General features: G+C 42.7%; 1 protein-coding gene across 1 annotated transcript in view; it reads left to right on the plus strand.

Annotated features, from left to right (window-relative positions):
* Window positions 1-23,112, plus strand: part of ada (adenosine deaminase) — a 35,954-nt gene extending 12,842 nt beyond the window's left edge. Inside the window, exons 5-11 of the mRNA XM_055652525.1 lie at window positions 1,221-1,336; window positions 3,956-4,080; window positions 12,249-12,320; window positions 13,705-13,806; window positions 13,950-14,017; window positions 15,845-15,974; window positions 20,420-23,112. Coding sequence (XP_055508500.1) covers window positions 1,221-1,336; window positions 3,956-4,080; window positions 12,249-12,320; window positions 13,705-13,806; window positions 13,950-14,017; window positions 15,845-15,974; window positions 20,420-20,524 — 718 coding nt within the window. The 3' untranslated portion in view covers window positions 20,525-23,112. The remainder of the gene's footprint in view (window positions 1-1,220; window positions 1,337-3,955; window positions 4,081-12,248; window positions 12,321-13,704; window positions 13,807-13,949; window positions 14,018-15,844; window positions 15,975-20,419) is intronic.
* The last annotated feature ends 1,698 nt before the right edge of the window (window positions 23,113-24,810 follow it).

Consider the following 24,810-nt stretch of genomic DNA (forward strand, 5'->3'; position numbering starts at 1 on the left):
TTCTCCTCTCACCTTAAACCTATGTCCTCTGGTCATTGATTCCCCTACTGTGGGTAATAGACTCTGTGCATCTACCCTCTCTATTCCCCTCGTGATCATGTACACGGAATAGCTCATTCATAATTCTGATGCAAGCATCAGAGAGGGGAGAAGGCAGGAGAATGGGGTTAGTGGGGAGAGACAGATCAGCCATGATTGAATGGCGGAGTAGACATGATGGGCTAAATGGCCTAATTCTGCTCCTATCGCTTATGATCTTATGAATCGCACTCTTTTCTCTTCTGACCTATACTCCCCCTTTTAAAAGTCTATTGTCTATTGATAGTTTTCCTCTGCCCTTTAGCCCAGATTTGATTATCATTCATCACTATGGAAGGACTGTTAATGTAACTGTTTCCATTGATGCTTCCCAACCTGCTGAGTATTTCTAGCATTTTCTATTTTTATTACTGATTTGCAGCATCTGCATTTTTTTTTTTTTAACTTTCCACTGACTACCCTCTTTTTCACACCAGGTTGAAACGGGGCGTGAATCAAATGTCAAATTAGATGCAGAAATAGAAATGACAAGTGTGGGGAAAAAAAGTTGGGAAGAAATGATTTGATCTTTCATTTTCTTTTAGATGTGGCCCTTGTGGCTAAAGGGATCATATGGAGAAAAGGCAGGTACAGGATATTGAGTGGATGATCAGCCATGATCATATTGAATGGCAGTGCAGAATGGCCTACTCCTGCACCTATTTTCTATGTTTCTATGTTTTGTTTTGTATGTTAGACTTTAGCGATACAGCGTTGACACGGGCCCTTCAGCCCACTGAGTCCATGCCGACCAACGATCACCCCGTACAGTAGCACTATCCGACACACTAGGGACAATTTTACAACTTGTCAAAGCCGATTAATCTACAAAGTTGCATTTCTTTGGACTGTGGGAGGAAACCAGAGCACCTAGAAAACCCCCACGCCGTCACAGGGAAAACGTACAAACTCTGTACAGACAGCACCCGTGGTCGGGATTGAATCTGAGTTTTGATTCTATTTATCGAGTGTGTTTGCATGCTATCCAGTCAGAGATATGATTTCATGTGAATATATTCATCCCATCCGCAGTGCATGGATATAGGGTACAGCATTCAATGCAAGATATAGCATTGAAGTCCAATCAATCTGCCTCTGGCTGCCTTCACATCCAGTAAACTTGTGTTTCCTTCTGTATGCAGAGGAGACTTAAGTCCTGATGAAGTGGTCCACCTTGTCAATATGGGCTTCAAGGAAGGAGAAAAGGATTTTAAAGTTAAAGTGAGATCCATTCTTTGCTGCATGCGTCACATGCCAGGTAATATGTTATAACTGAAACAAATAGAGTTTTGTACTTTTATCCACATTTTAAAAAAAACGTACATTTTACCTACTTTGGACATGTCTGAAATGTGTCAGTATTGATAACTGAAGTGTTTAAGAAGGAACTGCAGATGCTGGAAAATCGAAGGTACACAAAAATGCTGGAGAAACTCAGCGGGTGCAGCAGCATCTATGGAGCGAAGGAAATAGGCAACATTTTGGCCCGATACGTTGCCTATTTCCTTCGCTCCATAGACGCTGCTGCACCCGCTGAGTTTCTCCAGCATTTTTGTGTACCTTTGATAACTGAAGTATTTGAGGAAGTAGTAATTAATTTATTGTCACATACAATACAATACAATACAATTTATTTGTTGTCATTTGAACCCAGAGGTTCAAACAAAATTTGGTTTCTGCAGTCATACAAACAAGAAGAAGAACCAAGACACAACACAATTTACACAAACATCCATCACAGTGAATCTCCTCCTCGCTGTGATGGAAGGCAAAGTCTTATCTCTCCCCTGCACTCCTCGTTCTCCTCCCGATGTCAGAGTCAAAGCCCCCGGCGGGCGATGGTAAATAAGTCCCGCGGCAATTATAAAGCCGCGCCGGGTGATGCAAGGCCGCGCTCCGGGTCTTGGTGTTGGAGCCCCCGGCGTGCGCTAACAAGTCCCGTGGCCATTTAAAGCCGTGCCGAGCGATGTAAGGCCCCGCTCCAGGTCATCCTCAACCCCGCAACTCGGGCGGGAGAAGTCGCCGTTGCGGAAGCCCCGAAAAGCGGTCTCCCAGCAGGGACCCGCGGGCTCCCGGTGTCACCGTCCACCGGGCCAGCGGCTGGAGCCCCCGAATCTCCTGGGTCGGGTCGCAGCAGCGCGCCACCACAGCTCCTCCCGCTCCGCTCGGCCAGCTCCACGATGGTGGGTAAGTCCGCAGCTCCGCGACTGGAGCCCCAGGTCGTTCCGGTTGGAGGCCGCTCCACGGTGCTTGGCCCCAACGACAACGGAGACCCGACAGAGAAAAGGTCGGGTTCTCCGTGCAGGGGAAAGATTTTAAAAAGTTTCCCCACCCCCGCCCCCCACACACATACCCAGTTAAACAAAAAAACTACATACAAACAAGACAAAAAATAACAAAACGACAGACGGGCTGCAGAGGCCGCTGCGACGTGCGACATGTAACTAGATACATTATAATGCTTTGTTCCGCATCCAATCCAGTAAAATCATAAGTACAATCAAATGAATGCAACAATTGAGTAGCTTTCTTCTGTGTCACCAGAAACGTGGTGTACACAGAATCGCCACGTTTCCCGTGCCAACGTACCTTTCAGGTTTAGTTACGTTTTATTTTCTTAGTTTGGATATACAGCGCAGAAACAGGCCCTTCGGCCCACGAGTCCGCACCGACCGGCGATCCTCGCACACTAACACTGTCCGACATACACTAGGGACAATGCTTTACATTTATTCTAAGCCAATGAACCTACAAACCTGTACATCTGTGGAGTGTGGGAGGAAACCGACGATCTTGGAGAAAACCCACGCGGTCACGGGGAGAATGTACAAACTCCATACAGACAGCACCCGTAGTCAGGATCGAACCCGGGTCTCTGACGCTGTGAGGCAGCAACTCTACCGCTGCGCCACCGTGCCGCTCTCATCAAGTTCAAACTTGTTTGCCACTTCCTTGTTCCCCATAATAAATTCACCTATTCCTGTCTTCAAGGGACCCACATTTGTCTTAACTATTTTTTTCCTTCTCGCATTCCCAAAGAAGCATTTACTATCCTCCTTTATATGCTTGGCTAGTTTACCTTCGTAATTCATCTTTTCTCCCTGTATTGCCTTTTTAGTTCCCCTCTATTGTTCTTTAAGAGTTACCCAATCCTCTGGCTTCCTGTTCATCTTTGCTATGTAATACGTCTTCTCGTTTATTTTTATATACTGTCCTTGACTTCCTTTGTCAGCCACGGTCGCCTCTAACTCCCCTTAGAATCTTTCTTCCTCAAGACACGGTCTTGTCCTCTCCAAATCTGTCACATTGTGTTTTTACCACAGCATTCCCTTGTCAGTGTTGCCACTGTTGTTTCCAGATCCAGTTGCAGGGCCTTTGGGACTTTGTGCCACTTTAAATCTATTTTGGTGTTTATATTGGAGACCCCAAAATGACTGCAGATGCTGGGTTCGTGAGCAAAACCCAAAGTACTGTCTGAAGAAAGGTCTCGACCCGAAACGTCACCTACTCCTTCCCTCCATAGATGCTGCCTCACCCGCTAAGTTTCTCCAGCAGTTTTGTCTACCTACAAAGTACTGGAGTAACTTTGAAGAAGGATCCTGACCCGAAGCATCGTGTGCCCATTCCCTCCAGAGATGAGTTTGAAACTTTGTGTTCTGGTGTTTTCATTGTTTTATATATATATATATTAGACTTTAGAGAGCGAGTGTGGAAACAGGCCCCTCGTGACATTGATCCACGCCAACCAGCGATGCCCGTACACCAGCACTATCCTGCACACTAGGATCAATTTACAATTTACAATTTACAAAAGCCAAGTAACTTACAAACCTGTACGCCTTAGAGTGACAAACGTGTGTTTTTGTTTGCTTTTCAGAATGGTCTGCTGAAATTCTACGCTTGTGCAAGAAATACCGCAATGAAGGTGTTGTGGGCATCGATTTGGCAGGCGATGAGTTAATCGGCGCTGATGTCCACTCGGGCCACGGTGAAGCTTATACGGTGGGTGCTCCCGTTCACATGATGAGTTATCTTGAAGCTCTGCACTGGTTTGGAGTTAAAATTTCAATATTCTTTTGTAAAAGTCGGGGATGGTAACACAAATGTAATTCTTGAACTTCTCGAATCGGGTCACTCTCACCTCATTCACCAGCACTCAGTGAATGAGTCACTTTGTTTTAGTTTATTGTCATGTGTACAGTGAAAAGCTTTTGTTGCGTGCTAACCTGTCAGCGGAAAGACTATACAGTACGTGATTACAATCGAGGTGAGAAGGAATTCCTTTAGTCAGAGGGTGGTGAATCTGTGGAATTCATTGCCACAGAATGCTGTGGAGGCCAAGTCAATGAATATTTTTAAGGCAGAGATAGATTCTCGATTAGTACTGGTGTCGGGGGTTATGGGTAGAAGGCAGGAGAATGGGGGTTAGGAGGGAGAGATAGATCAGCCATGATTGAATGGCGGAGTAGACTTGATGGGCCGAATGGCCTAATTCTGCTCCCATCACTTATGACTGTGGGGGAGGAGGAAGAGGCGGCGGCAGTGGAGTAGCGGACAAAATGACGGGGAGAGGGCAGGGAACCCCACGGTGACCAACGTGCCCTGTCTGCAGGGGCGGCTTGAAGAACACATGAGGGCCGAGGGGATGAGAACAATCTGACTGTCTACCCTATTGACATGTAATTTTCTGTACTTCTATGAAATATCTCCTCGGCTTCCGACACTCAAGAGAAAGCAATCCAAATGTACCCAACCTCCTTACAGCTAATGCCCTCTAATCCAGGCAGCCTTCTGGTAAACCTCTTATGCACCCTCTTCCAAAGTCTCAACGTCTCGCCTGTGACGGGATGACCAGAACCACTCACAATCCAGAAAGAGAGAACATGCAAAATAGCACTGCATCTTCACGCCATGTCATTAAAACGGTGGCAACTCCCTTGACGAAAGATCTGAGATATTTGGCTAGTATTGGAATAAACCTTTGATATTGTTGATCTATAATGTCATTTCTAATCTCCCTTTTCAGTCAACACTAATCACTGTGTGGGGATACTCCTTTGTTGTGTAATCGTGTATCCATTGACCTGTTGTACACGGAAGGTTTGATTAAGGTCAAATGTTGATTAGCTATGTTCTACTCGGCAAAGTTTGCTGCAATAATGAATTGTGGATAAATAATTACAGAATCATTATAGGGTTACGGGGGTAGCTATGCCGTTGGCATATATTACTTGGCACTATAACTTTGATTGTACTATAAATGACCCACTGGACCTTTAAACCCAATACATGTAGTCATTGTTAGATTGGAAGCAAGTCTTGCTATTTTCCTGCCCATCCAAATTCTATCTCATTGGTAGATGTGGCCTTGGGGCGACTATTAATGACCTTGACAACACATTCCGTACTGCTCCTTTATACGTTGACTCGCCCAGTAGCGCAGAAAATATCCACCGTGTTTAAGCATACCCATTTGGTCAGATCAATGAAGTCTGAATTGTCTTCCTACCGTTTGCCTGTGTGAAGGCTGGGAGACATGGATATCAGCTTGCCTCAGCCATCCAACCTCCCATGGTAATGAAAGCCACATATGTTTATTTCTGGATCAGTGTCTATGTATACTTGCTGTGACCTTGCACTGGCCAAAAAGGAAACCATAGTATTTAAAATACATTCTGGCAGTACTCCCTGATGGAAATCTTTGTGATCCCACTCCAAATACGAATGTGTCTCGAGATAGAACAAGGGTCATGGATGGATATTCCTGATGGTGCAGGGCCTGACTTACTTACGATGTACTATTACTTCACATGGAGACCGTTTGACCTATTGGTTCTATGCCAGTTCCCAACAGAGCAATTTATAGAGTCATAGAGTGATACAGTGTGGAAACGAGCCCTTCAGCCCAACTTGCCCACACCGGCCAACAATGTCCCATCTAAACTAGTCCCACTTGCCTGCGCTTGGTCCATATCCCTCCAAACCTGTCCTATCCGTGTACCTGTCTAATGGTCTCTTAAACGATGGGATAGTCCCAGCCTCAACTATCTCCTCTGGCAGCTTGTTTCATACACCCACCACCCTTTGTGTGAAAAAGTTACCCCTCGGTTTCCTATTAAATCTTTTCCCCTTCACCTTGAACCTATGTCCTCTGGTCCTCGATTCCCCTACTCTGAGCAAGAGACTCTGTGCATCCACCCGATCTATTCCTCTCATGATTTAGTACACCTCTATATAATCCACCCTCATCCTTCTGCGTTCCATGGAATAGAGACCCAGCCTATTCAACCTCTCCCTGTAGCTTACACCCTCTTGTCCTGGTAACATCCTTGTAAATATTTTCTGAACCCTTTCAAGCTTGAAAATATCTTTCCTGTGACAAGGTGCCCAGAATTGAACACAATATTCTAAATGCGGTTTCACCAACGTCATATACAGATGCAACATGACCTCCCAACTTCGATACTCAATACTCTGATGAAGATTGATGAAGGCCATATCTTGCCAGATTGAAAAGTATACCCCATCTTTATTCTCTGTCCAATAACAAATTATTTACTAATGCCTGAACAGTACCCCAATCCCCTGTGCTCTATCCTTACTAATCAACTAATAGACATGGTGAAACCAGCAGATATATATTTGAATCTCCAAATGACCCATCATAAACCCCTGGAGGTTCATCCAATAATTCCTCCATCTCCTTTAGGAATTGCATCTTCAAAGTACTCAAATGCAGTTTTCTTTTCATTTAATCCATCTAAACTCTGCACAAACCTTTACATTGTGTCAGATGGCGGGAATGGATGGATAGGGACTACTTCAGACCCGAAATATCACCTATCCATGTTCTCCATAGATGCTGCTTGGCCTGCTGAGTTACTCCAGTGCTTTGTCTTGTTTGTGAATCGGCATCTGCAGTTCCTTGTGTCTACATTCTTTTCAAGGTGTGCAGTTATTACATACTTCATTATAGATTCCAACATCTACCCTGCCATGCAGTCACAGGGCGAAGGTACAAACTCCGTACAGACAGCATGCGCAGTCAGGTTCAAACCAGGGTCTCTGGTGCTGTAAGGCAGCAACTCTACCACTGCACCACTGTGCTGCCCTAAAGTCCTTGTGATTAATCGGCTTTCAAGCTCGCCTTCTTTATTCTCACCAGGTCCTTGATATTGTAATATATTCAACTGGTTTTGTGCTTTTTCTTTCATGTGGACAAATACTAATTGATTAATTTCCCTACAACTTCTTAATTTCCAGTTATAAATGTTTCTGTTTACATGAGTATTGTGTTTGGCACAGGCATTGTGGGCTGAAGGGCCTGTTCTATAACTAAATATATGTACTATAACTCTTTTGATTGAAAACAATATCTTTATGTTCTCCAGTAAAACACCAAGTGCTGGAGTAACCCTCAGCAGTTCAGGCAGCATCCATGGAGGGAATGGATAGATTCAGATTCAGATTCAATCTTTATTGCCATTGTGCAGTGTACAGTACAGAGACAATGAAATGCAGTTAGCATCTCACCCAGAAGAGCAAACATAGAATAATGAGCAATAAATATATATACGTACATACAGTAGTAGTAGTGTAATTTTTCTGGGGGAAGATGGGCAACATTTCAGCTTGGGACACTTCCTAAAAAGTGGTCAGACAAAGATGAATCACTTTTTTAGTTTGGGATTTTTGTTCTGTTTAGAATTCAAAAAAACTTGTGCATGATTTATTTAAATGCTAAACATTACTTGTGTGGCATCGTACCTTTTTAAATGTGTTCTTTCTGTGAATCAAAATCTACTCTTCTTGCATGTCCTGATTATTTCCATCGTCAGATTTTCACTTTTAACGCATCACTTTTAAACTAAATGTAAATTTCAACACACTATAGTCATACAGTGTGAAAACAGGCCCTTCGGCCCAACTTGCCCACTGACCAACATTTCCCAAACCACACTAAGTCCCACCGGACTGCCTTTGGCCCATATCCCTCTAAACCTGTCCTATTCATGTACCTGTCCAAATGTTTCTTGAATGTAGCGATAGCACCTGCCTCAACGACCTCCTTTGGCAGCTCGTTCCATACACCCGCCACCCTCTGTATGGGGAAAAAGTTACCCCTCCGGTTCCTATAAAATCTGGTTCTTGATTCACCTATTCAAGCCAAGAGACTCTGTGTGATGACACAATCTATTCCTCTCATGATTTTGTCCACCTTTATAAGATCACCCCTCATCTTCTGGCACTCCAAGGAATAGAATCCGAGCCTGCTGAACCTCTCCCTGTAGCTCGGGCCCTTGAATCTTGGCAATATCCTCGTAATCTTCCAGTTTGACACTTATTGCCCAGTCTTACTTTAACCTTGTTGTCAAACGGCTTTTATCAATCACATTTTTCTCAATGCTCAAAATGAGATCCATATGCTTGTATTACTCCTAGCTGGTTCTGCCTTTGAGAGAAATAAAGCATATGGAATACATTCTCTGAATTCATCATCCATCTTACTGCAGCAAGCTTGGATGGTCCAGTTGTCATGGGGGTTAAAGTCTCCAATGCCACTATTACACGCACCACTAATTTCTTGATTATGTCACACCCAATTTTATAGCTGCCATTTAGTACATTATAAATAAGTCAATATCTCCTATCCTTTGCTGGTTCTCTGCTCCACCTGTTGATTCACATTCTACATCATAATCTCTCATGCCTGAACACATCTCAGCAGTTCACTAATCTCCTGCATTATTAAGTGTTGCCACACCCCTTTATCTATTTGCTTGTCCTTTCATGAGGTAAAGTATCCTGGAATATTTAGTTCTCCGTCATGCTTCTGTTACAGACATTAAATAATATCCGCTGCTTGCATTATGCCATTAATTAATTTCTGATAGAGAATGATCAACTTGAAAGGTTATTCATTCTCCACGGATGCTGGTGAATATTTCCAGGATTTACCATTTTTTGAAATTTTAGACGCTAAATATTTGCAGTTTTTAGGTTTTGATCTCGATAACTCTGATCGGGAGCGGCACGGTGGCGCAGTGGTAGAGTTGCTGCCTTACAGCGTCAGAGACCCAGGTTCGATCCCGACTACAGGTGCTGTCTGTACGAAGTTTGTACGTTCTCCCTGTGACCTGCCGAAGTTTTCTACGGTATCTCCAGTTTCCTCCCACACTCCGAAGACGTACTGGTTTGTAGGGTAATTGGCTTGGTAAAATTGTCCCTGGTGGGTGTGCGGGGATTATCGGTCGGTGTGGACTGGGTGAGCCGACGGGCCTATTTCAGTGGCACATCTCTTTTTAAACAAACAATGTTTTTCACCATAACAAAATAATCCAGTTATGAACAGTCTATTAGTTATCAACTGAGCAGCACTCTGTGTGCAATTGCAACCTCCAAAATTCCCCTTTTTACTGGGTATCTAGCATCAGAAAAGATGGTGGGTTTTGCAAATACATCTTCTGCAAAACATACAATAAATCTCTGCAGATTTATTCTTGGAATGTGTATGTTAAATAGAAAATTGTTCTTGCCCATTTGAGCAATAAAATGATTAGTTTATAAGGCACCAACTAAATTAAAGGATGAAAGTCCATCATTGATACGTCATGAGGAATTAAATGTTAGTTTAGGAATAGTTCAGTTTAGAGATACAGTGTGGAGACATTCCCTTCGGCCCACCGAGTCCACCTCAACCAGCGATCCCCGCACATTAACACCATCCTACACACGCTAGGGACAGTTTACACATACACCAAGCCAATTAACCTACATACCTGGACGTCTTTGGAGTGTGGGAGGAAAACAAAGATCTCAGAGAAAACCCACGCGGTCACGGGGAGAATGTACAAACTGCGCCCATAGTCGGGATCGAACTCGTGTCTCCAGCGCTGTAAGGCAGCAATTCTACCGCTGCGCCACCTTGGCCGCCCCAAGCAGATCCTATGCTTAAGGTAATCTGAAAACATACAATGAAAAAAAAAGTCTGCTGATTTTCAATAGGGATTTTGGCCAAATAAAATCGTTAACATTTTGAACGCTACTCTATTAACAAATAGATTAGAGAAGATAGTACAGATTGGAGAAATAAAACAGTTTCTCAGAGCATCACAACTGGCATAAATAAAATGATTGGTATAAGAAAAATTAGTTGAATGAAAGATACAGCATGGAGACAGGCCCTTCGGCCCACCGAGTCCATGCTGACCATCAATCACCCATACAACATATCTAGTTCGATGTTACCCCACTTTTGTATCCACTCCCTACACAATGGGAGAAATTAATCTACTTACACAAACACCCGAAGGAAACCCATGAGGATACAGGGAGAACGTATAAAATCCACACAGACAGCACCCAAGGTCTCTGGTGCTGAGAGGCAGCAACTCTGCCAGTGAATGAATTATTCCATGAATTGCATTATGAGCCGGATGTTTACAGATTTGCATAATTCATTTCGGCCGATGCAAAATAGGTTTCCAAGTTGCTTCACAAAACACGAGACAACAAAAAGACAAAATAGTACTTGATTTGATGAATCCCCTCCCCCCCCCCCCCCCCCCCCCCCCCCCCCCCCCTTTCCCCTTTTGTCTATATCCCTTCCTCTGGCTTTATATTTTGCAATTCTCCCCCCTTACCACATTGCATTAGCTCTTTTTCCCATCTCTGACCTTTGTCCACCTATCTGCCCATCAACTCCCCCATGCCTGTATCCACCTATCATTTGCCAGGCTTTGTCCCTTTCAGCTTTCTCTTCCCTACTACAATTGATCTGAACAGGGGTCCCGACCTGAAACGTCACCTATCCATGTTCTCCAGGGATGCAGAGATGCTGCCTGAACCGTCGCGTCAGTCCAACACTTTGTGCCTTTTTTTCCCATTGTAAACCAGCACCTGCATTTCCTTTTGTCCACAGAAAATTGGTTATTCATGTTCTGATTGGAATACCAGTGACTACATCTAAAAGCAATTCAATGTAAAGTACACTGTATAGTTATAAGGTCTGACATCATGCAAGGCCATGATGCAGCTTTTTATTACTCGGGAGGGGACACTGCTATTGAGCTAATCATCCATTTTGCTGCTCACTAGTTTAGTATAGTTTATTTTAAGTTTAGTTTATCACCATTGTGTAACGCCCATAATAGCCGCCTCGCCAGCAGTCAGTCTTGTCCCTTCTCTGTTTTTATTATTTTATGTATGTCTTGAATGTCTGTTTTAATGTCTTTTGGTATGTTTTATGTGGGGGGGGGGGGGGGGGGTCGGGAAAAACCTTTTTCAGTCACTTACCTCGACAGAGATGCGATTTTGCTTCCCCTCCCCCTACCCTCCCGCGGCCGACAATGCGGAGTGGTGCGGCCTTTCCTGGAGACCAGCCTGGTGCTTCAAGCCATGAACTTACCATCCCGGAGCCTGGGGTCTTTTGCCGAGGATCGCCAGTGTTGGGGCTCCAACCACGGGGCCTGTGGACTTTAACACCATGAAGTAGCGGTTTCTGGTAAGAGGCGGGAGCTCCATGCCTCGGAGTGTTCTAATCCGTCTCGATGCCGGGGTTTTGATCATCCCGACGAGAGGGCTTGAACAGCAGACCGTCGGCAGCGGCCCCCGTTCAAAGGCCCCGACCACGGGTGAACAAAGGAGGAAGATGTCTGAAATGTATTGCCTTCCATCACAGTGAGGAATGTTGGTTCCACTGTGGTGGATGTTTATGTTAAACTTAATTTTATATGCAGTGTGTATTTTTGCTTTTTACTTAATATGGCTGCTTGGTAACTCAAATTTCACTGTGCCTTAATTGGTGCATGTACCCACTAAATTGAATCTTGAATCTTGTCCTGTACAGTGAAAAGCTTTTGTTGCGTGCTAACCAGTCAGCAGAAAGACAATATATGATTACAAACGATCCATTTACAGTGTGTAGATACACGATAAGGGAATAATATTTGGCTATTTTAGTGGCTGGCATAACTGGCACACAACTGGAGGACTTTGGCAATCTTTGGATAGTTGTGGTGAACAATGCATTTAGTGCCACTGTAGTTATTGAAGCATGTCACCTTTCTCTTCTTGGGCACCAATATTATTGATTAATAGCTGCCATCTATCTACTGCTCTGTTCTGGTTATTCGCATATGTCAATAACATTTCTTTGTTTCTTTTGTCAGGAAGCCTTTAACTGTGGCATCCATCGAACCGTACATGTTGGCGAAGTTGGACCAGCGTTGCTAGTGAAAGAGGTGAAGCCATATTTATGGTTCTTTGTAGGTACACAAAAATGCTGGAGAAACTCAGCGGGTGCAGCAGCATCTATGGAGCAAAGGAAATAGGCAACGTTTCGGGCCGAAACCCTTCTTCAGACTTCTTTGTCTTGGGTTTAAAGTTTTACAGCGGAGCCAAACTCTAATCCCAGTGCCTCCTGACAAACCAAATCGGCCTCTATCTTTTCTCTCCGTCATAAAGACAGTACATACCCTGGTGGAAAATGTATCACCTTCTGGGTGTGGTGAAGTGAGTAACACAGGATAATTGTAAAATCACCATCAAGTGACATTGAGATTGATAAAAGCCCGCTGATTAAATAATCTGATAAGAGACTGCTGAGAATGAGAATGGACTGAATGGAGTTCAAGTTCAAGTGAGTTTATTGTCATGTGTCATCTGATAGGACAATGAAATTCTTGCTTTGCTTCAGCACACAGAGCATAGTAGGCATTTACTACAAAACAGATCAGTGTGTCCATACACCGTAATATAAATATATACACACATGAATAAATAAACTGAAACCACTTGGTTTTAGAGTGGTATTAAAAATACATACAAAAAAAGAAGAATGTGAACTTCAAACAAATGTAAAATTACAACAGAACTGTACAGCGCAGGAACAGACCGTTGGGGCCACAATGCCCAGGTCGAACACGATGACAAGCTACACTAATCTCTCTGTCTGCACGTGTCCACTCAGTTTCAGTGTAGTCTCACCGAGGTACAGTGAAAAGCTTTTGTTACATGCTAACCAGTCAGCGGAAAGACAATACGTGACTACAATCGACACATTTATAGTGTACGGATACATGATAAGGAAATAACATTTAGGGTAAAGTAATCGGATCAAATCTAGTCCGAGGGTCGCGCAAAACAACAGCCTAATTAAAGTTAGTTGCTGAACCTTGATACACCCGACTATAATAAACTAATTTAAACGCGTCCCTCCATTTAACTCTCTAACTCCATTTAACATCTAACTCCCTCTTAAATCTAGCCAATGAACTGGCCTCAACAACAGAAGGTAGTTGAGGCCAGTTCATTGGCTATATTTAAGAGGGAGTTAGATGTGGCCCTTGTGGCTAAAGGGATCAGGGGGTATGGAGAGAAGGCAGGTATGGGATATTGATTTGGATGATCAGCCATGATCATATTGAATTGCGGTGCAGACTCGAAGGGCCGAATGGCCTACTCCTGCACCTATTTTCTATGTTTCTATTTCCAAAGCAGAATGTAATGCTGGGATAACATTTTTTTTCTTATAGTTTTGACGGAATTAACTGTAAATCATAACTTTGGTTTCCACCAACTTTATTGATCTTAACGGATAATTGGTTGACATTTATTCATTGACAGGCTGTGGATGATTTAAAGGCTGAGAGAATTGGACATGGGTATCACACGATTGATGACCCCACTATCTACAACGATTTGTTAAAGCAAAATATACATTTTGAGGTAAGCAATTCCTGAAGGTGTGCTTTAACAAAGAATGAATCAGTTATTTAGGCTTTGTTACTCTAAGATTGTTTTTCCCAATGGACCACAAGGTTCTTTAATTGTTAAAGGCTTCGAGTGAGATTTTGTTTCTCTTCCCACAGACCTGTCCGATGTCTAGCTACCTTACTGGAGCATGTGACCCAGATTTTACAAAGCATCCAATTATCAGGTAACTCCAGTGTGATATCTTTCAAGAAAAAGTGCTTCAAGTAGTACTTGCTCAGCAAACCACCACTGTGACGAGCTTTGCAGAGCAGAGATAGATAGATTTCTGATTAGGTCGGGTGTCAAGGGGTTATAGAAACATAAAAAATAGGTGCAGGAGTAGGCCATCTAGCCCTTCGAGCCTGCTGATCATGGCTGATCATCCAAAATCAGTATCCCGTTCCTGCTTTCTCCCCATATCCCTTGATTCCGTTAGCCCCAAGAGCTATATCTAACTGTTTAAGAAGGAACTGCAGTTGCTGGAAAATCGAAGGTAGACAAAACTGCTGGAGAAACTAAGTGGGTGCAGCAGCATCTATGGAGCGAAGGAAATAGGCAACGTTTCGGGCAGAAGGGTTTCGGCCTATTTCCTTTGCTCCATAGATGCTGCTGCACCCACTGAGTTTCTCCAGCACTTTTGTCTACCAGCTATATCTAACTCTCTTGAATACAAGAGAGAAGGTGATGGGGGGGGGGCAAGAGAATTAGGTTGGGAGGGAGAGATTGAGCAGCCATGATTGAATGGCAGAGTACACTCGATGGGCCGAATGGCCTAATTCCACTCAGACGCTTGCGACCTTAGGTTGGCGGAAGAAAGTCCATACAGTGCAGCACACATTACCCAAACTGTAACAACGTATTCTGCCCTTTTATCAAATATGTGCAGCCAGTAATATAGCAACATGGAAAATTGGTGCAGGAGTAGGCCATTTGGCCCTTCGAACCAGCGCCACCATTCAATATGACCATTGCTGATCATGTAATCCAAAATCAGTACCCCCTTCTGGCTTTTTCCCCCATATCACTTGATTCCCTTAGCCCTAAGAGCTAAATCTAACTCTCTCTTGAAAACATCCAGTGAATTGGCCTCCACTGCAGAGAATTCCACAGATTCACAACTCTCTGGCTGAAAAAGCTTTTCCTCATCTCAGTCCTAAATTGCTTACACCATATTATTAAACTGTGACCCCTGGTTCTGGACCCCCCCCCCCCCCCCCCCCCCCCCCCCCCCCCCCCCCCCGCCCTGCATCTACCCTGTCCAATCCTGTGATCATTTTATAAGTTTCTATAAGACGAGAGAAATTGGCGATGATGTAGAGAGATAAAGAACAATGAATGAAAGATATGCAAAAAAAGTAATGATGATAAAGGAAACGGGCCATTGTTAGCCGTTTGTTGGATGACAACGAGAAGCTGGTGCGACGAGTGGGGGAGGGATGAGTGAGGGACTAACAGGCACTGGCCAATTCAATTTAAAATACATGCGACTAATTTGGAGACTTTCTGTGGTAGATGGGCAAACTAGAAATAAGATTGTAACATCCCACCCCCACCTCTTTCTCCCCCTCCCTTTCTGTTCCCCACTGGGGTGCAAATCTATTTCACCCACTATCTTGATGCCTCTTTCCCCTTCCACTTGTATCCCTTCCACTGGCTTCATATTTCTCTCCTTATCTTATGCCCTTTTGTCTCCTTTTTATCTCTAGTCTTTGTCCACTCATCTGCAATCTGAAATCTCCCTCCTATATCCACCTATCACTCATCAGACTTTGTCCCAGCTCCTACCTCCTCCTACAATCAGTCTGAAGAAAGGTTCTAACCCTAAACGTCACCTATCCATGCCCTCCAGAGATGCTTCTTCACCTGCTGAGTTAATCCAGCACTTTGTTTTTTAAGATAAAAGGTACATATGGCTTAAAAGAGTTAAATTATCTTTCAGTGCTATAAAAGTGGCACTTATGGATTCCCATGTGTTAATACCTTGATTCTTCCTAACATTTTATATTCAAAGGTTTATGAAAGATCGAGCAAACTATTCCCTGAATACCGATGATCCTTTGATTTTCAAATCTACGATCAATACAGATTATGCCATTGCATCAAAATACTTTGGTTTCACAGAAGAAGAATTCAAAAGAGTGGTGAGCTGATCTGAGCATTAGAAAAAATATTAAACAAATTGTGTGTCTTTAAGGTCATAGATATATAGATAGATAGATAGATACTTTATTAATCTCCTCGAGGAAATTCAGAGACTTGCCATTTGCAGCACACCAATTAAAAATAAGATACGACATTAAATAATTTAACAATAAACATATTTCCACTGTGAGGGAAGGCAGCAAAGTTCAGTCCTATCCCCTGTTCACCCATGGTCAGGTCTATTGAGGCCTCCGCAGTCACCGCTGCAGCAGTAGTGGAGCCGAATTGGGCCATTCGGCCCATCAAGTCTACTTTGCCATTCAATCATGGCTGATCTATCTCTCCCTCCTAACCCCATTCTCTTGCCTTCTCCCCATAACCACTGACAACTGTAATAATCAAGAATCTATCCATCTTTGCCTTAATATTCTTAGACTTGGCCTCCGCAGCCTTCTATGGCAAAGAATTCCACAGATTCATAACCCTCTGACTAAAGAAATTCCACCTCATCTCCTTCCTAAAAGAACGTCCTTTAAATGTGAGGCTATGACCTCTAGTCTTAGACTCTCCCACTAGTGGAAACGTCTTCTCCACATCCACTCTATCCTTTCTGGTTATTTGTAGAAACTTGACAAAATAAAGTTGTTTCATATTCAGTGAATCTGGTCATTTAAACAGGGCTGCAGTTTACTGGAAAATTATATTTGTAAATAGACAAAATATTACAGCGGTTTTATGTAGCTATTGTTTAATGCCGATGAAACTTCAAAAGGGGATATTGGATAAAGCAAAAGCTTGGCAAATGCAGTGTACAAAAACGCGAGCAAAATTAGTTTTGTTTACAGCGCGGGAACAGGCCCATCGGGTCCGCGCCGACCAGCGATCCCCGCAGATTAACACTATCCTAACACACTGGGGACAATTTACATTTGTACCAAGCCAATTAGCCTACAAAACTGTACATCCTTGGAGTGTGGGAGGAAACCGAAGATCTCGGAAAACACGCACTTGGTCATGGGAAGAACGTACAAACGCCGTACAGACAGCACCCGTAGTCAGGATTAAACCCAGGCCTCAAGGCAGCAACTCTCCTGTTGCGCCACTGTGCCGCCCTTAATTACATAATCACAGTATCTTGTTTTGACCAGGATATTGAATTCGGTTTAGAATGTTGAATCCACTCTATGGGTCACGTTCAGCAGAGGGTTATAAATGTGCCTGGTCGAAGGCAGCTTTAAAACCCTCTGGTTGAGGATAATGTCTATAGGATAATTAACTCTAATAATTGAATGGCTGTGTAGGCCTAAGGCCTGACTGACCTACTTCAGATTCAGATTCAACTTTAATTGTCATTGTCAGTGTACAGTATAGAGACAACGAAATGCAGTTAGCATCTCCCTGGAAGAGCGACATAGAATATGATTTCGATAAATAAATCTATTTACATGCATACAGTCATAGTGTTTTTCCTGTGGGAGGAATGTCCGGGGGGGGGGGGGGGGGGGTGATTGGCAGTCACCGAGGTACAGTGTTGAGTAGTGTGACAGCCGCAGGGAATAAGCTGTTCCTGGACCTGCTGGTCCGGTAATGGAGAGACCTGTTGCGCCTCCCGGATGGTAGGAGGGTAAACAGTCCATGGTTGGGGTGAGAGCAGTCCTAGGCGATGCTGAGCGCCCTTCGCAGACAACGTTTGCTTTGGACAGACTCAATGGAGGGGAGCGAGGAACCGGTGATGCATTGGCCATTTTTCACCACCCTCTGCAGAGCTTTCCGGTCGGAGACAGAGCAGTTGCCATACCATACTGTGATACAGTTGGTAAGGATGCTCTCGATGGTGCAGCGGTAGAAGTTCACCAGAATCTGAGGAGACAGATGGACCTTCTTCAGTCTCCTGTTTATGGTCTATGTAACCCGAGCCCTAATTACAAGATAGGGACGGAGGGAAGTAGCACGGAAACATACCCTTTGGCCCACAGAGACCATGCTGACCATCAACCACCCTTTTAGAAACATAGGAAAACAAAAATAGGTGCAGGAGAAGACTATTCGGCCCTTCGAGCCAGCACCGCCATTCAATATGATCATGGGTGATCATCCAAAACCAGTACCACGTTCCTGCTCTCGCCCCATACCCCTACACTAATAATCCCTTTTACTCTAATCTAATCCAACTTTATTCCCCATATTGTTATCAACTTGCCCCAGATTCTGCCGCATAGCTACATGACGGGGGTCATTTTACGGAGGCCAATCAACCCATCGACCTGCACGTCTTTAGGATGTGGTAGGAGACTCTAGCGGTCACAGGGAGAACGTGCAAACTCCATACAGACAGCATCCAAGATCAGGATTGAACCCGGATCTCTGCTTTTGTGAGGATGTGGCTCTACAAGCTGTGCGACGGTGCTGCCCAGGGGTTAGCGGTTGCACTTTGATCTATTTTCACCAATCTGATTCTACCTTGGTCTACATTGTATCCTCGTTTGTCCAGCCAGTATTCCTACAATTCCAAATTTCAGCTCCATTTACTTTGCCAGCCACATCTTCTCCTTTTCCCCCTAACGCCCTTAGTCTAAATTGCCTTCCATGTCTTCCTGCACAGTCTGGTTCCATTTGAACATTCCTTGAGTAGTCCAGTCATATCCAAGGAGTTCTGTGTTACGACATTTGGCACATTGCCTAGAAAATGTATGACCAGTAAATGTCCCAATTGGTAGTAAAGAAAGCAAACTCAATGCTGGCATTTATTTCAAGATGACTCGTATACATAAACAGGGATGTAGTGCTGAGGCACTGGTAAGGCCGCATTTGGAATATTGTGAGCAATTTTGGGCACCATATCTGAGGAAGGATGTGCTGGCTCTGGAGAGGGTCCAGAGGAGGTTGACAAGAATGATCCCAGGAATGAGTGGGTTAACCTATGATGAGCGTTTGATGGCACTGGGCCTGTACTCACTGGAGTTTAGAAGAATGGGGGGGGGTGGAGCCTCATTGAAACATACAGAATAGTGAAAGGCTTGGATAGAGTGAATGTGGAGAGGATTTTTCCACTAGTGGGAGAGTCTAGATCATAGCCTCAGAATTAAAGGACGTTCTTTTAGGAAGGAGATGAGGAGAAATCTCTTTAGTCAGAGGTTGGTGAATCTGTGGAATTCTTTGCCACAGAAGGCTGTAGAGGGCAAAGTCAGTGGATATTTTTAAAGCGGAGCTAGATAGATTTTTGATTAGTACTGGTGTCAGAGGTTATGGGGAGAAGGCAGGAGAATGGGGTTAGGAGGGAGAGATAGATCAGCCATGATTGGCGAAGTAGACTTGATAGGCCAAATGGCCTCATTCTACTGATATCATTTATGGCCTTATGATCTTATTCCACAATTTGCAGCAGTTGCTCTCTGCCAACAATTAGACATTATAGACAATGGGTGCAGTTGACTCTTAAATGCTCTCTTGACATGGCCGAGTAAGGCACTAAAAGATTGTTCCCGATATAGGAGGGCTATAAATGCTGGGCATAACTGTGAAGCCCAGACCCCAAAATGCAAGCAAACCACTGGGTCCCACATAGTACCTTAAACATACCAGGCCTGAGTGCCTTAGGCAGTCAGATGTTAATAGGATTCTAAAATAAATTATTTTTCCAGAGGCTTACTGATGAGTCCTATTCTGTGACAATATTCATTGTTTGTCCTACCTGTCATGTTCCTAAATAAACCAAAATCAAAGAAAAGTTTGTCCCTTGGACAATTGAAGACCATTATTTTATTTGCCAAACAAAAGAATCTTCAATAGTAATTTGACAATCGCTGGTGAAGTTGTACAAGATGGGCTTGTCATATTTTCTTGCACATTTTCTTGCCCCTAGACAATAGGTGCCAGGAGTAAGCCATTCGGCCCTTCGAGCCAGTACCGCCATTCAATGTGATCATGGCTGATTCTCTTCTTCGTATGGCGTGCACAGCCTAAAGTTGTAAGTCAACTTGTTCTGTTTGATCTTCTGTTTGTGCACGCCAGGTTGATTGATTCGTCGAAACAGGGTGGACCACGTGAAGGTTGCAATCTCCCACTCCAAAATCGCGTGAAGGTTGCAATCTCCCAACCCTGATTGTGGCTGATCATCCACAATCAGTACCCCGTTCCTGCCTTCTCCCCAAATCCCCTGACTCTGCTATCTTTAAGAGCTCTATCTAACTCTTGAAAGCATCCAGATAAGCATCCTCCACTGTCTTCTTTGCCAACTAGCATGTTGACTATCTGTAGACTTCATTACAATGGTGAAGGAGCACGAAATGGAGGAAGTTTGCAATTCTTCTTGCTTTACGTTTTAGTATTTTGTCCAGACTTTAGGGAGATATCAGACTCTGAATTACTTCAAAAATGTGCTATGTTTACTATGAAAATATCTATACAAGCAATTGGTTGTAATATTTAAAATATTAATCCGCAGAATATTAATGCTGCCAAGTCCAGCTTTCTCCCTGCTAAAGAAAAAGAAGAACTTTTATGCACATTGTACGATGCGTATGGAATGGTGGAGAGCACTGAGTTTTAAGCGGACACTGCACAACATCATCAATGTGACAAAACGTTTCTCTCGAGTGACTACCTAATTGATGGAATCGAATATTTTTTATTTTCAGATTTTCCATGATTGTCTGTTGACTTTGTGTAAAATATGTGACACTGCCTTTCTTTCAGATATATGCAAACCGACCTAAATTGCCTTTTGATTTTCAGTATGGTATAAACAAAAATAGACAATAGGTGCAGGAGTAGGTCATTCGGCCCTTCGAGCCGACACTGCCATTCACTGTGATCATGGCTGATCATCCACAATCAGTACCCCATTCCTGCCTTCTCCCCATATCCCTTGATTCCGCTTAACACCAAAGGTGATTCAAATAGTGTTTTTAAGGCCCTATGTTATTTAGGCAATGGCTTTACACAATCATTTAATGCACAATCATTGCGTTTTACATGAAAACATTGCAAACTGTGGCACCTTCTCCACAAATGTCCCAAAGGATCACTAAATCATAGAGAATAAAGGATGTTTAATGTGGCTGGTTCAATCCTTGATTAACTTAAGCTAGACACAAAATGCTGGAGTAACTCAGCATGTCGGGCAGCATCTCTGGAGAAAAGAAACAGGTGACGTTTCGGGTCAGAACCCTTCTTCAGATTCCAACTTCTTCAGAGATAAGTCCTTCAGAGTCTGAAGAAGTGTCGCCTGTTCCTGTTCTCCAGAGATGCTGCCTGACCCGCTGAGTTATTCCAGCATTTTGTGTCTATCTTTGGTATAAACAAGCATCTGCAGTTCCTTCCTGCACACTGATTAACTTGTGTACTCAAAAAGGAATGATAATTTGGTGAACCACAGAACTCACACCGATCAGTGCCTAATCCAGCTTGTGTTAATGATTGCCTAATGCATGTTCGAATGAGGTGGGAAGAGGGAGAACTGATTTTTATGGGATATTTCTTCAGTAAAATGAGACCACTCCTTTTTTCAAGGAGTGAGCTGTATTAAGTTCAGAGCCAAGCTGAAACCGTTTGAAATAATATTGCTGCAAATGGCTTAGAAACATAAAGTAGGTGCAGGAGTAGGCCATTCGGCCCTTCGAGCCAACACTGCCATTCAATATGATCATGACTGATCATCCAGAATCAGCGCCCTGTTCCTGCTTTTTCCCCACATCTCTTAATTCCGTTAGCCCTAATAATTTTTCTCTAACGCTCTTGAATACATCCATTGAATTGGCCTCCAGTGCTTTCTGTGGCAGAGAATTCCACAGATTCACAACTCTCTGACCGAAATCATTTTTCCTCATCTCAGTCCCAATGGCCTGTGGCTTCATGCACAGTCCAATGTCTCCAAAACATCTGGCATCACTCTTTGGAAAATAGCCATTCAGTTCTTCCCATCTTTTAATTTGAGCAGATTCACCACATTCGCAAGTGTTTCAGTCTTTTTCAAATATGTTCATAATGTTTAATCTACTGCGTTGAAATATTGTTCATGGATAATCTACAAAGATTAAGTATTTTCTTACTCTTGGAAAATTTTCATATGACAAAGCTAGTTCATTATATACTAACTGCTGGAGTAACTCGGTAGGTCAGGCAGCATCTGTGGAAGATATCCACATTTTGTTTTGTAAACCAGCATCTGCCGTTCCACGTGTCCAATTAATGATACAAGTAATCTAAACTATTTAGAATATTATTGTAGATAGACACAAAAAGCTGGAATAACTCAGCAGGTCAGACAGCATCTGAACAATTGAGTTACTCCAGCTTTTTGACTCTATCTTTGGTTTAAACCATCATCTGTAGTTCCTTCCTGCACACCTAGAATATTACTGTATACCTCAAATAGATCATCCAAGTCCATTGTGCTGAATTTTAGCCAGCGCCTACACTATTAGCAACTGCTCACACCAGTCTGAAGAAGGGTCCTGACCCAAAATGTCATCAATCACCATATACTGTAAGCACCGGAGATGCTGCTTATCCCACTGAGTTACTCCAATACTTTGTGAATACCCTGGTTAAACAGAGCAGTTGTTTGTTCAAGATAAGCCACTTCAAATATAGCTTGGGTTATGTACTGTTATACATTTTTGTATAAATGATATTTTTGTAAACCAGCATCTGCAGTTCCTCGTCTCTAGATTTTATCTACTTACATTCCCTATTTCTGAAAATTATTGCATGTAATATTTTGATTGCAGTTTTTTCAACTGTAAACATTAAAACTCTAGTAATAAGGGTCATTCTGACTAACACTCCAATTATTATACTTGCCAAAAATACTGAAATAACCTTTTACACTTGTTTACTTTTGATCCACACAGTACCACTGATTATTTGTATCACTGATATAGCATGCCATCAAAAGTTGTACATTGGTGCTGCCATTTGATTAAGCAAATTGCTTGAATATCTTGCCCAAAGTTTACAATGATACAGTTTTGATATTCTATAACTATATTGGTACGAGTTGTTGACAACTTTTAATTCGCTCCAGCATAGAGCTTTGTATTCAGGTGTACAGGTAAATCTTTGAGATAATTTGTACTTGGCAGATTTGTAAACTGTATGCATTAAAAAAATAAAATAAAAGGGGCTTTTCCAGAACGGTTTGCAATTGTATTTTTTGAATGTTATGCATTTTCAAATCTTCATTTTTATACTATGCTAGTGATGTGGTTTAACATTGGACTAACCCAATTGATGTATTGGGGAACTCTATCTGTGTTCTGTGGATCAAATTGGTTATATTATGAATTTGATCGGGAACTGGACAACTAGGTAAGTTACTTGGGAAATTATCAAGCGGGAAAAAAAGCTGTCTTGGGGGAGAAACATTTCTAGGGGGGAAAAAACTTTCCCTGCAGTAATCGGATTCCACTGTCTTGTAATAACACATGCTGCTAGTTCTGCATAGGTGGCCGTTGAAATTGACAAGCGATTGATTTAATTGACAATTGTGCAATGATACTCTATTAAACAGTTTAACATAGGTCTTATATTTTTAGCCTTGTGATAGCTTTAAAAATACATCCTATTTCTTAAAACAAAAGGTCTGAATAAGAGTTCCAACCTGAAACGTCACCCATCCCTTTTCTCCAGAGATGCTGCCTTACCCACTGTTACTCCAGCACTTTGTCTATCTTCAGTATAAACTAGCATCTGCACTCCTTCCCCCACATCTATTTTTGAAAATCCTGAGTCGGGCGGGGGAAAAAGTAACTTTATTCTGAGTCTAAACCACTCCAGCCCTGAACCCCTCTTTTCCCTCTAACCATGATTATTTTTACATGGTGATTAACATGTGTTAGTTGTGAATATTGGGTCGATGCTAGTGCAAAAGGAACCCAAGAAGAAAACTAATGAACAGCAGGAGTGGCTGCAACTTTATGAAAAGGTATAAAATATTTAACAGCCCATTAGATCAACGCTTCATTCTTAAGAACCTGCTGCACATCGCAGTGCAAGTTTAATACTGTTTTTTCGTGCAGCACCAAGCAAGACGTTGCTTAATAAGTGGGAAATGTTACTGGCCTAATATTTCTTTAATTATTTTAAGCACTTTCCAAAACCTGAACTTACAAACAGTTCAATAAATTGTACTTCAAAATAAATTGCATAAATAACTTTATTACATTATAACTTTATTGCATTTACACAAATTGCTTTCAGCAGAAAGATCTAGCTGCCCTCAAGATTAAAAATGTAATAAACATGTTAATTTGTCAATACTTTAATAATTTTTCAATGCTCGTTACATAATGTTGGAAAATAAATAATGCAGGTAGCAATAATGGGATTCTAAAGCTCTAAAGTTGATCATCTATATTACTAAAAGTCTGATCTTGACCACTTCCTGGTGTTCTGTGTATTGATTTTAGAAAAAATGCTGCCACTTACGGCTGTGACTTTTGGCCATCTTACTTGAAGTCCCCCTCCGCTGTGCAGGATAAGAGGATTTTTCCCATCGATGAAAAATAAAAAAGTTATTAGTGTTTAAAAAATGTTGAGATTCTCTCTCCTGATGGCCACGCCCCTTCCGGAGGGACTATAAAACCCGGAAGCGTTGAGTGCCTCAGCCAGTCTCTGCAAGATGGGGGAGCAAGAGGATCACGTCTCTCAGTCTGAGCTGTGAATAACACTGAACACATGTGTACTAAACTGAGTGGTTTTACTGACCTGTCAATGCCCTTAATGTGGTTTGAAAATATAGTTTGGAAATGCTAAAGCTGTGTTGCCATTGGTTTGGAAATGCTAAAGCTGTGTTGCCGAATTAAAGTTGCCTTGCCTAATTAAAGTTGCCTT

This window comes from Leucoraja erinacea, chromosome 21 (assembly GCF_028641065.1).
Source record: "Leucoraja erinacea ecotype New England chromosome 21, Leri_hhj_1, whole genome shotgun sequence".
Taxonomy (NCBI): domain Eukaryota; kingdom Metazoa; phylum Chordata; class Chondrichthyes; order Rajiformes; family Rajidae; genus Leucoraja; species Leucoraja erinaceus.